Below are 14,230 nucleotides of genomic sequence, written 5' to 3' on the forward strand. Positions count from 1 at the left end.
TACCCAATTCCTTGATAACTCTGGGATGACAGGAAGGAAAGGAAGGAAGGAAGGAAGGAAGGAAGGAAGGAAGGAAGGAAGGAAGGAGAGGGAGGGAAAGAAAGAAAGGAAAGAAAGAAAAAGAAAGAAAGAAAGAAAGAAAGAAAGAAAGAAAGAAAGAAAGAAAGAAAGAAAGAAAGAAAGAAAGAAAACATATGTAGAACAAATCATAATCAGCTATAAGACTCACTACTAGTAAAAACCAAATGTATAGAAACTCCAAAGCCACCCTATCCTAAGGCATGAGATAGGGTGTCTGTTTTTAATGATTCTGAAATTGTTTGGCCCAATTACCCAATTTTCTAAGCCTTAAATAATATTATCACTACTAACACAAAAACATCAAGCTGTTGTTTTCACAAGCATTTTGTCAATAGCAATCCCAAGTTAGATCTTCAAGCACAAGCACACAATTACGATTGCTCCATTACTGCAAGATATGTCCAATTAATTATTATTCTTAACCTTTTTTCATATCTTCCCATTTTTTTATAGCAAGGTGGACAGGCAAACCATCCTACAGCTGCTGTAGTGACAGAGAAACAGCAGATGCTGGAACAACACTTGCAAGATGTTAGAAAGCGTGTCCAGGTAGGTAACTCAGAATGTTGGGATTAGGAATAATTCAAAATTCTTGGTTGAATATTTCTAGTCCTTTCAATATGATGATCCTGTGCAATTTTCATGGCTTTTATAGGATCTGGAGCAGAAGATGAAAGTGGTGGAGAACCTGCAGGATGATTTTGATTTTAATTATAAAACTTTGAAAAGTCAAGGTGGTATGTAATAAATTTTATGCACCCAGTGAATTTTCTGGTTAATACCATGTTTCCCCCAAAATAAGAGCCACCCCGAAAACAAGACCTAGCCTGGTTTTTTTGGGTGGGTGAAAAGTGTTTGGTCGCCTATGGGGTGCTTGGGAATGGAGCAAATCACTCCCTTCCCAAGCGCCTCATAGGTGACCAAACACTTTTTGCCCAGATGGAGCAAATCACTCCCTTCCCAAGCGCCCAAGGGCAACCAAAATCCTGATATGGCCCACAATGGGATTAAGTTTGACACCGCTGGTATAGACACATGTACAAAAGTGGCAAAGTTTGCAACAAGATTCTCTATGTGCCATTTTGTTCATTTTTTTCTTCTCCACTGCTGTCACTTAGTACTGGGCTGAACTAGAGAATGTATTTATTTGAAGAGTTACGATCTAAATCAAAAGGGAACTAATAAAAAAAACAAGGTTGAGAAAAGGGGAACAATTCCACTTTCATGTACAAAATGACAAAAGGGGTAAGGAAATCCTAAAATGGTTGTTTACCATTACCATTTAGCTGCTTGTTTACTAGGAAGAAATGAGCTGCGAATCACAGATGTGCAAGAGAAGGGATTGAACATCCCTCTGATATTTGGGCTTAAATAATGTTCATCCCTCTCTTGTGTCCCCTCGTAGATATGCAGGATCTGAACGGAAACAACCAGTCAGTGACACGCCAAAAGATGCAACAGCTGGAGCAAATGCTAACTGCACTGGATCAAATGCGAAGGGTGAGGGTATTGAGAGTTTTTCAGCGATAATTCAGCTCCAGAAAAATAAACACAGATGGCTGGTGCTTCATTTAACATCTTTATAAACATAAGTAGATTTTACAAACCAGTTGTAGATTTCTCCAACATGGAGCAAATTCAAACAAACATGTTGCAAGTTCAGAGCTCCAGTTTTCAGCAAGCAAGCAAGTTAGTTTCATCTTCAACTTTAGTTCAGCAGGCAAGCAAGAGGAGAGGTCTGTCTGCAATAGACAGACTCAGAGCTCAACATAGCTGCAGAGTTGCAGAGCTTAACATAGAACCACGCCTAGGCTACTTTTAGTTTCAGTTTCCAAATTATCCTCATTTGGCTGATTTAGTTGCTGTGCCTATTCACTGGCTGACCTTGTTACCAAGCTCAATTCCAGTTCATGAATATACTCTGACAGAGGGCTATTGTGAGAAGATGTCCATATTTTTTATTCACTTCTCCAAAACCAAAAATCATTACCTACAAGGCACATTGTCAGTGTTGTACAGCAGGATGTACAGCAGATATCAGGCTTTGTGGAAAAAACTTGTCCTTTGTCCATGGATGGTTGCAGGAAGCAGAATGAGAGATCCTCTTTAGATACTGGCTAGATTTATATGTTATACTAATCTAAATAAACTATGCAAGTGAATCCAACCATAGTACGTTATCATTTGGCTACATGCAGCCTCTACCATTATTGATGTCCCCAATAAATGGACTTCAAAGACGCAAATTCTTAGGAATTTCTTAATTTCTTAAGAATTTCTTAGGAAATTCTTAGTATTGGGTGAGAAGTTCTGACAACTGAAGTTCACAACTCTGAATACTACACTAGAAAAGGTGTAGTATGTGATTCCTATAATTTATTAAAGCAGGGAATTGTGCCCCAGAGATCCCCCTTTCCAATTAACACTCACTTAAAAGTCACAAAAAGCAACCTCTCATACTGATGACATCATCATGTTATAAAATAGCTCCTGTAGAGTCTGTGGACAATTGTGTGGCTGACAGTTGTAATCTCCTTCAAATGTCTAATCCTGCAATAGAGAATTTTTAAGCAAGCCTACAGCTTTCTCTAATAGAGCTAAGTTACATATCTATGCATTAAGGTAAGAGTTCATTTGTGGCAAATGCTGCTTAAACTGTTGTGCTAATAGGAGAGATCAGACGGGAAGTCCTGTTTGTGCATTTGTCTACTACCATATGAACCAGTGGTGGGATTCAATTTTTTTTGCTACGGGTTCTGTGGGCATGGCGTGGCTTGGTGGGCATGGCTTGGTGGGCGTGGCAGGGGAAGGTTACTGCAAAATCCCATTCCCTCCCCACCCCACTAACCTGCTTTCCAGCTCCGTTCTCCTGTGCAGAGCAACAAAAGAAGACCCAGCCAATCAGAGAATAGATGGGGGCGGGGCCAGTCAGAGGTGGTATTTACCAGTTCTCTGAACTACTCAAAATTTCCGCTACCGGTTCTCCAGAACTGGTCAGAAACTGCTGAATACCACCTCTGATATGAAGCATAGTTTGTTTCTCTCATAACGAGCTAGAAATCTAAATCAGAATTTGTTCCTGATTCTTCAAATCAGAGATCCTGGTTATCATATTTTATACTAAATTCATAAAGATTTAATTAATCATAATATAAAAGTAGAATTCTAAAGCATATCAGTTTATTATGATTAAATTTGTCCACTATTTCATTCTAAGTGGCTCAAACACGGGAAGATGTACCATTTATAATTATTATGATAAATCTGGACTTAGTCATTCTTATGTTAATTGAAATCAAAGGGCATCATTTGTGACTAACCAGTTTTTTTTTTTCTGTTCTGAGTCTAAGACTGGATATAACTCATATTTAAATATATTTAATTGATAAAAAATATACAGATATCCTTGAGTTACAGTGGCACCCAAAATTGGAATTTCCATTGCCAAACAGCGTCACATAACTTCCATTGCTAAGTAATGACCACATTACTTTGCAATAACAATCCTGGCAGTCACAGTTGCTATCAGTAACCAAATTCCATTATTGTTAGCTGGGAACCCGCTCCAATCCAAGTAACTTCCAAGCTTTGGTAAGAAGGGACTGCCTTCTCTTTATTTTCCTCCACCCATCTATTTCTTCCCCAACTCTGCTCTTTCGGCTGCCATTCACTCAGCCACCTCTGCCAACCTTGCCACCCAGTGCTTACCGTCCTTGTGCCTCTTTGCCCAATTGCCCTTTGTTGTCTTTTCTGCCTCTGCTGATGAACTGGAACTGCCTCTGCCTGGCACTTTAAAGGCAGCTACTAGCTGCCCCTGCTCTTGTCCAAATTTCATAATGCCTTGTTCAAATCACGTGTGGCTTTCCTGCAAAATTTTAAAAGGCAGGGGCATGAAAGTGAGCCCTATCTATACCAGTGCAAAAGAAGTCTTTCTAGGAAGTTCCTTCTTTTGAGGAAAAAAAAGTCCCTGGCCAGGGAGGCCTTGGATGAAGTGCAACAGATGCTCTGGTGGCATCAGCATGAAAGAAGGGGGCATAATGGCGATAGTTGGCCACAACAGCTGGAAGGCAACCAAAAAGTGCTTGAATATACAGATAGGTCTGAGCGGACCCGAATTTTGTTGATCGACCACCAAAGCACTGTAATGTTTGGAACTTTGAGGACCAGTCATAAGTCTATTCAGTGGTGTTGTAATTTCAAAAGGTCACTGAATAACATACATTACGCAAGGACTACTTTATTTGAACTTGAGATGATAAATAATAACAGAAAAGAATTGTCAACATTCCTGTTACTTCCTCTCAAAGGGAATTGTGAGTGAACTGGCTGGGCTCTTATCTGCTATGGAATATGTGCAGAAAACATTGGTGGATGAGGAACTGGCTGACTGGAAGAGGAGACAGCAGATTGCATGTATTGGTGGACCACCCAACATCTGCCTAGATCGTTTGGAGAACTGGTAAGAATGGATTCTGGCTGCTTTTTTTTGTTTGCAATACTTGTTGTCAGTTATCTTTCAATAAAGCCACAAAATGAGAATATATTGTCATTGCAGCCTCTTTCTAATCCACCTTCCAAATGAAAAAGTCATTGAAATACATAGAAAATATTCACGAATAGACAATATGGAGGACAATCTCTCTACCTTAAAAGTTATTGTAGAGTTGACATATCTAATAGATTCAGATCAGGAATTTCTGCTCACTCGGATTACTTGTATGATCCAGATGTTATTAAACTATAGTCCCATCTTACCTGACAGATATGCCAGAACTGCAGGATTTCCATTCCTAGCTTAGCTGGGTGATTGTGTAAATTGTATAACTTTATCTAGAAACCAGGAGAAAATAGTTATTATGGCTGCCTTAGGTAGAAAGTATAGCTACTGGTGACATAAGGTATAGCAGTTTTTCTTGTTGTTCCATTCCTACCCTTCAATGCAGGATAACATCCTTGGCTGAGTCACAACTTCAAACACGTCAGCAGATTAAGAAACTTGAGGAGCTGCAGCAGAAGGTCTCCTACAAAGGGGACCCAATTGTTCAACACCGGCCATTGCTGGAAGAGCGCATTGTGGAATTATTCAGGAATCTCATGAAGAGGTACTGCCTGTTTGTCTTGAGTCCATGTGCAGTTGGAGTGCTAAAATATTGCACATAGAAACTGACTATAATCAATCACAAGTTTGTCTTGTTATTTATACAGTAAATAAATAGCACACAGCTCATTCCTGTCAGTTTACTTAGAGTCCAAAAATTAAAACCAACCAAACAAATACACCCAAAATTAACACTTCATCCAAAATTAACTTCAAATGAGGACTCAGACAAGACAGTCTTGACCAACGTGAAAAATTAGAAGAGCCAGGCACACTCCAGAGAACAGAGTATTTTACAGTTACTTGTTCATAACTGGGTCCTGTACTATTACTGCACTAATCTGCAATTTTAAAAAAACACCTAAAATTTCAACAATGTCCACTGTGCATTTTATCCTGAAACATGTACTTTTGGTAATGATGATGCATTTTGTTTTTCATTTGAGAAGTACGTCATAAATTTTGGAGCAGTAGGAACCTCAAATATGTCTGACTGTTTTGCTTAAAAATGCAGTCAAGTATAATTGTCGAGCATTCTTGTAACTTTTCAATGAAGTTGTAAATTTGAACTAACACTTCTTTTCTCATAATTCCCTTCCACTAATCACCACTAATCTTCCCTTTGCTTTTAACAGTGCTTTTGTGGTGGAGCGGCAGCCCTGCATGCCAATGCATCCAGACCGTCCACTTGTTATCAAAACTGGAGTACAATTTACAACAAAAGTACGGTGAGTTTTCTGCTCACAGACGTTTGAAATAGGAAGGAGGGTGCTAAAAGTAAGGCCATACACATTCTAAATTAAGCATACACACGTGTGTGTGTGTGTGTGTGTGTGTGTGTGTGTGTGAAATACCAGTCATGCATCAACCGTAAACCCTACAAACTTGAAATTTGACACGTATGTTCTAGGTGCTCACTAAGAAAGGATTGTGACCATCAGAGCATTAGTATTTCATATATTATTAACACACTCTGATACTAAGGAGTTCTACTCCCCTCCCCACCTGAAAAAAATGTGTTCCAAATGCAAAGCACAAGCAGAGGAAAGGAGTTTCAGTTTTAGTTTCACAGCAGCAACCAGCTTTACTACAGAACAGTTGAGCTAAGCCACGCCCAGGCTCCTTGCTGTCTCCTTGCTCACACAGCAAATACTACTGTTTCAGTTTCCATGTTTCAGTTTCCAAACACCCCTCAGCTCCCTCACACACTGACAGGACACTAGCCAGATGAATACCAATGGATGCTGGTAGGCAGAGTCACACTTTTTCCCCTCATTATCCTCTCTAAAAACTAAGCCCGATCACATAGTTTCGTAGTGAAGCATGGGTAGAGCTAGTTTAAAATAAACTAAATTCTTCATCAGAAAAAAATAATTCTGCAACCTTTATAAATTATTTTATAATTTGCAAAATGTATTTTGCAAAGGGCAAAGAGGGGTTACATAGACTTTTCCAAGTTGCAAGAACTGGGCATGGCTAGTCTAGTGAAGAGAACAATCAGGGGTGACATAAAAGCAGTGTTTCAATATTTAATGGGCTGTTACAGAGAGGAGGGAGACAATCTATTTTCCAAAGCTCCTGAAGGCTAGACAACGGATGGGAACTGATCAAGGAGAGATTCAACCTAGAAACAAGGAGAAATTTTCTAACTGTGAGAACAATCAAACAGTGGAATAGCTTGCCTTCAGTAGTTGTGGGTGCTTCATCACTAGAGGCTTTCAAGAAGAGGCTCGACAGCCACTTGTCAGAAATGGTATAGAGTCTCCTGTTTGAGCAGGGGGCTGGACTAGATGACCTCCAAGGTCCCTTCCAACTGTGTTATTCTGTAAATCACTGAAGCAGTTTTGAGAACTATTAAAATTGTTTTAGATCATGAAACATGCAGGGTTTACATTGTTACCTACACTTTACTCATTGCAATTAAGAAACTGTCAAATAAATAGTGATGGGTATAATAGATCCTTTTTTGTCTTATGTATCATTTTCCTACTGGGATTTCTGCTAATGTCAGTGAGCAGCTGCTGGGTACCCTCATCATCAGTTTAGCCTAGTATGGATCAGATAAATTACAGATTAATTGTGTGTTTGTGTGTGTTACTGATGAGCAGGAGTGGGGAGAGACATGTTTTCAGAAATTAACATTTATTTTCTCTTCTGTAGGTTACTGGTTAAGTTTCCCGAGCTGAATTATCAGCTGAAAATCAAAGTTTGCATTGACAAGTATGTTTAAATGCTCATTTTATATTAAATTGAAAACTTCAGTCTTTCTTTTGTTTTTACTTTTATATAGTATGATCAGTGTATCCATTTTCTCCTGATTTTATGATGCACATTTATTCCCTTCTTGCAGGGATTCTGGTGAAGTGGCTGCCCTCCGGGGGTAAGTTTTAAGATATCACACTTTAAATACTATCTTTGGGAAGTGACTGATGAATTTCAAATACGTGATGGGAAAACGTCTTGGGAGGGCCTGGCTTGTTCTTCTTTGTTTAGAGTGTGTAATTACTTAGACAGACTAAAGATATACCTATCTTTGGCTTATCAAGATCCCGGAAGTTTAATATCTTGGGAACAAATACTAAGGTGATGAACATGGAGGAGTCCAACAATGGAAGCCTTTCTGCAGAATTCAAACATTTGGTAAGCTTTTTTTAAATTATAAATGTGGGCCCAGCATGTGGGGTAACAAGAATAAATGAAAGCATTCTAGTCTTAGATAATGCTTTCCTCTTCCTCCTATATTTATTTGATCATGAAATAATCCACTTTCCATTTTAGTGAGGCTGCTATTTAAAGGTACGTCCTTTAAGAGTGATTAATCATCACAATAGATAATAGAAACAGATCACTTGTATAAAGTATAAAAGCATTACATTCTTATTGCTAATGATGTGCCACATTTTTCATGAGTTCAGGCACCATGACAAGCTGAAGTTCATAAAAGGGAGACTTAGGCTTTGAACATTTTTTGGAATTGTAGCAATGAAGAGAAGGAAATCTAAAAGATATTCTTTTAGATTTGTTTTCTTATACTAAATGGTTTGCTTATTTAGGGAAGTCCAAACCAACCTACCCAACGTAAACCCTTTTCTATTTCATTCACAGACACTGAGAGAGCAGAGATGTGGCAATGGTGGAAGAGCCAATTGTGATGTGAGTATCCCACCATGTAACTGGTTTATATTAATTGTTTTAAGTTGGAATAAGTAGTGATGGAGTTTGATGGTGATGAGTTAAATAACAATAGTTCTGTCCCTTCTCCTTGTTTTGCTCTTACTCGGGTTTCTCCCTTTCACAATTGAGTTGCTAGAGCTTTTCAGTCTTTGAATTACATCCAAAGTATTTTCATGAACAAAATAGAGTAACAGTGAAGAAGGGAAATTGTCACTCTTAGATATAGCTTGAACAGGATATTTTAGTCCTGATCCCCATTCTTTTGATATTTCCTTGTTTAACCTGAAGAGACCTTAAACAAAATAAGAATTGCCATGGTTTTGAAAGAACAAAAAAATACAACTGTGTAATTTTAACTGATTTGTTTTGAGTGCATTTCTAAGTAAGAATCCATAAGTTGGTGTCTGTAGCATGTTATGCTCCAGTGAATGGTGATAAACGAAGAACCAGATATGAAAATAGGAAAAACTGTATAATGTTCTAAATGAATGCAAACCAGGAGAAAAATATTTTGTCAGATAGAATGGGTAAGAACAAGATGAGAGTACAGAAAAAATAATGGTGCCTTTTGAGGACTGAAGAATGAGTGACAATGGTGACTATTTGATAAGTGTTTGGGGTGGGGGGAAGGCTGTTGGTTCTTAAAACATGACCTCATTCATATTTACACATGACACGGGAATGAATAAAAAAACCTAAAAACATTTATTTGATCACTTATAACATAAGATTAGGAGAATTAGTGAAAGGTACAAGGATTGCAGAAAAGTACAAGTTCTATATGAAGATATATTAGAAGATAGATTTGTTTCCCAATAGAATATGTGGCAAATGAACATAAGGAAGTAAAGTGAGAAACCTACTTGGAAAACAGCAAAAAATATTTTTACAGAGTGTCATTAACCCTTATGGAATTACATCAATGGAAAAGGAATTGGGGTGAGAGAAATAGATTATATAATGTGTACAGAGAGAAAAAGATAGGAAGTAGTCAAAGAAAGGAATTTTTGGGATTAGAAGAGAGAAAATACAGAGTAGTTTTGATGAAAATAAAAAAATTGTTTGAGAAAGAGATGAAGAGAGCCTAAAGCAGAATGCCAGTGGGATACGTGGAATTAAAAGTATGAAAATAAAGTGATAAAGGCCTGTTTCGGAGATTTGTATGTACATTGAAGAGTAGAATGGAAATGAATTCTACAAATATTAGTGTCAAAGAAAAGGAAAAAGAAAAATACACTATAGATTATTAGTTATAGATATGTGATTGTGAATTGCTTATGGAACGAAAGTGAACATTTTTACCATGTGTGTGAGGCAGCTTTGGAGTTGAGGACTACTGTTACTGTGAAAGATGGAATGCAAAATAAGATAGTTTAAGTATGCCTAGAAAATTGAAAAAAAATGTGGGCAAAAATTTTCAAAATTCAGTGGTTTTATGCCACTAAGAAGATATGCAGATATCTGTACTTCAGCCGGTCATTGACGAGTATATGTGAGGGGAAAAAAGCTTATTGTATTTTTATTGATTTAGAGCAGGGGTCCCCAACCTCCAGGCCGCAGCCCACTACCAGGCTTTAAGCTGTTTGGAACCAGACCACAGAAGTGAAGGGCAAGTGCATGCACATCCCTGCTTGTGCGAGCAGCGAGTGAATGCGTGTACACTCCATTTATATGCATGGTAGACAGGCATGCCTGCTACTCACACGGAACCATCCCCTCCACAAGACTGCAAAGCCAGAAATCTCTCTAATTTAGAGCATGGTGCAATGTAATGTAGGCTATTCTGGATTGTTTTGCGTGACTGTGGAACAGAAGATTGTTCCTGAAAATTTCTGTGTGATAAAATTAAGGTATGAATGCGGGGGGGGAAAAAGAAAGTTTAGCACATTAGAGAAATGCACAACATCCCATGTTTAATATATTTATGGATAAATTATAAAACATTACAGACGTATTGGTTGAAGTTATGAATGGTGTATATACTTTTCCATGCAGATAATGCCATGTTATCAATTGAGAACTCAAATTATATGCAGTGAATGTTGGATAGATTTTACAGTACAAAGAGGGATATAAGAACATCAGTGTATCAAAGATCAAGGTAGTTATTTGTGACAAAGTAATTGAAGTGAATGATTATAAATTACATATACATCCAAGAAAACTAGAAGGAAGATGAATTTGTTTACTCTGGTAGAATGTTTATTAAAGCTGGGAAAAGTAATAAAGAACATTTAAGATGTGTATATGCTGGAAGAAAAGTAGATAGTATGTGGTTTTTTTATGAGGAATGAATATCAAAATAAATTAAAATGTTGTGTATAAAAGCATGTTTCCTTTTGGTTCATGCCGGTGAGAATTGATTATATAAGAAGAAATAAAGCTGAATAGAAGGGGAGGTGGGTACTACAATCTAGGTAGTAAAATTGGAAGAAATGTAGCCAACAGTGAATAGATACTGGATACTTGAAATACATAAAACAGATTGTTTCTAACCTCGGAAATTAAAATCTCCCTCTTTCAGCCTCAGTAGCCAAATTGGAGAAACTGAAAGCTTGAGAACATGCGATTGAGAACATGCTATTTCAGTAGACAGTTTGGCTTGATACCTTGCAATTTCAACAAAACTTTCCAGCTCCTTTTTACTACATCAGATATGTCCAGTGGCTACTCTTGAAAACTGTGATGGATCCTTTGGCCAGGTCCTTGCACTCCTGACATATGTTTTTATATGTTCCTTTATCTTAAAGATTTTGGTCTGCTTTATCTGGACCAACTGCAATATGGGCTGACAAGTTCAGAAGTTAAAAGTAATATTGGAAAATTTAAGCAAGTTAGCAACTGCCAGCTGACATATAAGAAAGTTATTACAAAGGCACTGGTCAATTGGAGAACACTGTATGTAAATGACCTTCACCATCTGAACCACAATTTGGATAGGAATTAGATCACATTGATGGACCCATTCAAGGACAGCCTCACTTTTCATTTTTGTCTATATTGTTCCAATTGGAACAATAACAATCAAGTTCCCAGTTATATTCACCACCAGCAAAATCAGGACCAGCTCGTCAAAAATAAGAGCCAGCATTATTTTACTTTCAAATATTCAGCCAAAATAATTGTGTCCTATTCCTTAAAAATATGAACTTTGTGTGACTTAGATGGGCTTTTGGATCAGGGAAAGGTTGATATCCAGTTAGCCCAAATAGCACCAGTAATGCCTATATACTATTGCTTTATGTCGCAGGTAATCTAGCATATAGATTGATTGGCTATCAACCAAGTAGCAGCTTCATGGACCTGAAGCTTGACAGTAAACATGATATGCCTTGACACCCATAAAGCCCCCCATAATTGTTGAAACCATCAGTAGAAGACTACTATAGTTGAGTATAGAAGGAACATATCAGACATCCAGCCCTTGCTTATCAGTGGAGACCGAGTGGAGCAAGTGGCAAGTTTTAAGTTTCTGGGTTTTACCATAAAAGAGGACCTGACCTGGAGTGCCCACATTGCAGCCCTGGTCAAAAGGGCCCAGCAGAGATTATACTACCTGAAGCTTCTCAGAAAACAACAACTGAATGAGAAACCACTGGTGACCTTCTACCGCTGCACTATAGAGGGTATCTTAACTTACTGCACCTCTGTATGGTTTGCCAATTGCACAGTGGCAGATAGGAAAGCACTCCAGAGGGTTAATGTCATTGCCCAGAAGATCATTGGTTGCCCTCTCCCCTCTTTGGAAGAGCTTTATAGCTCCCGCTGCCTTAAGAAATTTCAAAACATTCTCATAGACCCATCTCATCCTGGGCACCCTTTTTTTGAACTATTACCATCTGGCAGACAGTACAGAATTATAAAAACAAGCACAAATAGGCTGAAAAATAGCTTCTATCCCAGGGCAGTAGCTCTTTTGAATTCTACTGTATAGTGCAGTGTTGGGGGTTTTCAGTTCATTGTGTGGAGTGTGAAAGATATGTGTTTGTGTTTATTTTCATGGTCATGATGTGCACTGAAGATGGTGTTTGATTTCGTTGTATGAGGTGCAATGACAATAAAGTAAATTAAACTAAACTAAACTATGACCAGTGCAATTATATGGACTACATACCTTGTGAGAATGAATCTGAACACTATGAATACTTGGAATTCTTTAGTTCCTTCCTTCCTTCCACTGTTGTATTTAGCATGGCTTCAAGTTCATGAGTTTAAATTGTTCGGTCAAATAGAAAGGTGAGACTCAAGCCCCCATGCTGTAAAAAGCATGTTCCAATTTCCACTCTAGGGCCCTAACAAGACACAAGAAAGAAAACGCTTTATACGGCTTCTGCCAAAAGTGTGCTGACTGACTTATTGGTTCAGGAAGCAATATGCTATTTGCTTTCCCTGTGATTATTTTATTGTTACATCCCGCCTCACTGGCTGGCCAAGTAAGATAGAACATAATGGATTTCAGTAGAGTTTCTTTAATGCAAGTCTAGAATGCGTGCTCTTGAAAATTGTGTTACAGAAACACAATTCTCCACCCTTAGTTATAGTGAGTTTCTTTGAAAAGTTTTTTTTCATTTCTCAGCAGATGGACTCAGTTGAACGTTCAAACACTTCATCCCCAGCTTTCCCACAATCCCTCCCAACTATTGACCCAATATCAAATTTCCTTCATCCAGATTTACTGACTCTTGGAATCTACAAAGGCAACACTGAGGGACGTCATCTCAAAAACATTGTAAAGAACAATCATCCATTCTTTCCTGTCATCAGTTGCAGCTCTATATTTTTTCATTAAAAAAGTCATCTAGATCATTCTCTGGAACAGATGCTCTTTCCAACTGATTTTAGAACTCTTTGAGTGCCTGAAAAAGACCTGGATTTCCACCAAACAATTTCTCAGGAGGGCAAATCTGAAAGTGATTAGTAAAAAAAAAAAAGTATCCTATCCCATATGACAATGTTGAGTACACAGTTGTTTTGCACAGTCTCTATAAAGCTTTCACAGTTTTCCCAGCATTTGATGAGCAACATTTCTGGGATTTCATGGACCAATTTCTTATTACTTATCTGGATGTCATTTTAGTATAATTTATTCTTCCCCCTATCCAGAAATATGTACAGCATGTATAGGCAATGTTGTTGAGCCTTTGGAAGAAGTGCCTGTGTGCCAAATTATAGAAGTATGAATTTCAGATAATCACTACTGATTTCTTGCATTGTCAGATTTAATCTGAAGGAATTCAAATATACTTGTCAAAGATGGAAGCCACTCTCTTTGGGTAGCCTCATCAAGAAAGCAAAGACTTCCACTTCCAGAGGTGAATGGCCCTTGCCAATCAGTATTATATATATATATTTCTGCCTCTACATAATTCATAACTGCTATTATGTGAAGGTCATATGCCTGGGACACTTAGGGAAAAATGTCCCAGGCATATAAAAGTGTCCCAGGCACTTTTGAAAAAATAAAGAGGGCTTTCACCACCCAACCCATTGTGCAATATCCTCATCCCATATAGCCCTTTGTGGTAGATACAGGTATAGTAGAAGAGGCCATATAATTACAAGTTCCTGAGAATCCCAGCCTTCATTTCCTACCATGCACTGTTTCAATATATACTATATATCACAAAGAGTTGTATGCTATTAGCGTGACATTTAAAACCCAGAGGCATTCATAGGAAGGGGCCCAGCAGACCACAGATCATGACAGATCACTGTAACTTGAAATATCTCCAGAATGCATCTAAGCTGAATGATTGACAGTCACTATCTTTCTTGCACTTTAATTCTGACATGATCTCCAGTGCCCATAATATAGGATCTGATACTTTTCTTGAAACTGGAATACCGCATGTGACGATTTGCCTCCTTCTTCATCCG

At 38.0% G+C, this 14,230-nt stretch overlaps 1 protein-coding gene across 4 annotated transcripts in view; it reads left to right on the forward strand.

Moving 5' to 3' along the window:
- STAT3 (signal transducer and activator of transcription 3) overlaps positions 1-14,230 on the forward strand; it is a 62,184-nt gene that overhangs the window by 35,048 nt on the left and 12,906 nt on the right. For all 4 annotated transcript variants that reach the window (XM_026669850.2, XM_087945514.1, XM_026669851.2 and 1 more), the window contains 10 exons: positions 535-630; positions 737-818; positions 1,487-1,581; positions 4,389-4,540; positions 5,025-5,183; positions 5,815-5,907; positions 7,340-7,399; positions 7,530-7,559; positions 7,726-7,819; positions 8,285-8,332. In XM_026669850.2, coding sequence (XP_026525635.1) covers positions 535-630; positions 737-818; positions 1,487-1,581; positions 4,389-4,540; positions 5,025-5,183; positions 5,815-5,907; positions 7,340-7,399; positions 7,530-7,559; positions 7,726-7,819; positions 8,285-8,332 — 909 coding nt within the window. The remainder of the gene's footprint in view (positions 1-534; positions 631-736; positions 819-1,486; positions 1,582-4,388; positions 4,541-5,024; positions 5,184-5,814; positions 5,908-7,339; positions 7,400-7,529; positions 7,560-7,725; positions 7,820-8,284; positions 8,333-14,230) is intronic.

The sequence above is a fragment of the Notechis scutatus genome, chromosome Z, assembly GCF_049901735.1.
Source record: "Notechis scutatus isolate UNSWTSFEM ecotype Mainland chromosome Z, rNotScu1.2, whole genome shotgun sequence".
Taxonomy (NCBI): Eukaryota; Metazoa; Chordata; class Lepidosauria; order Squamata; family Elapidae; genus Notechis; species Notechis scutatus.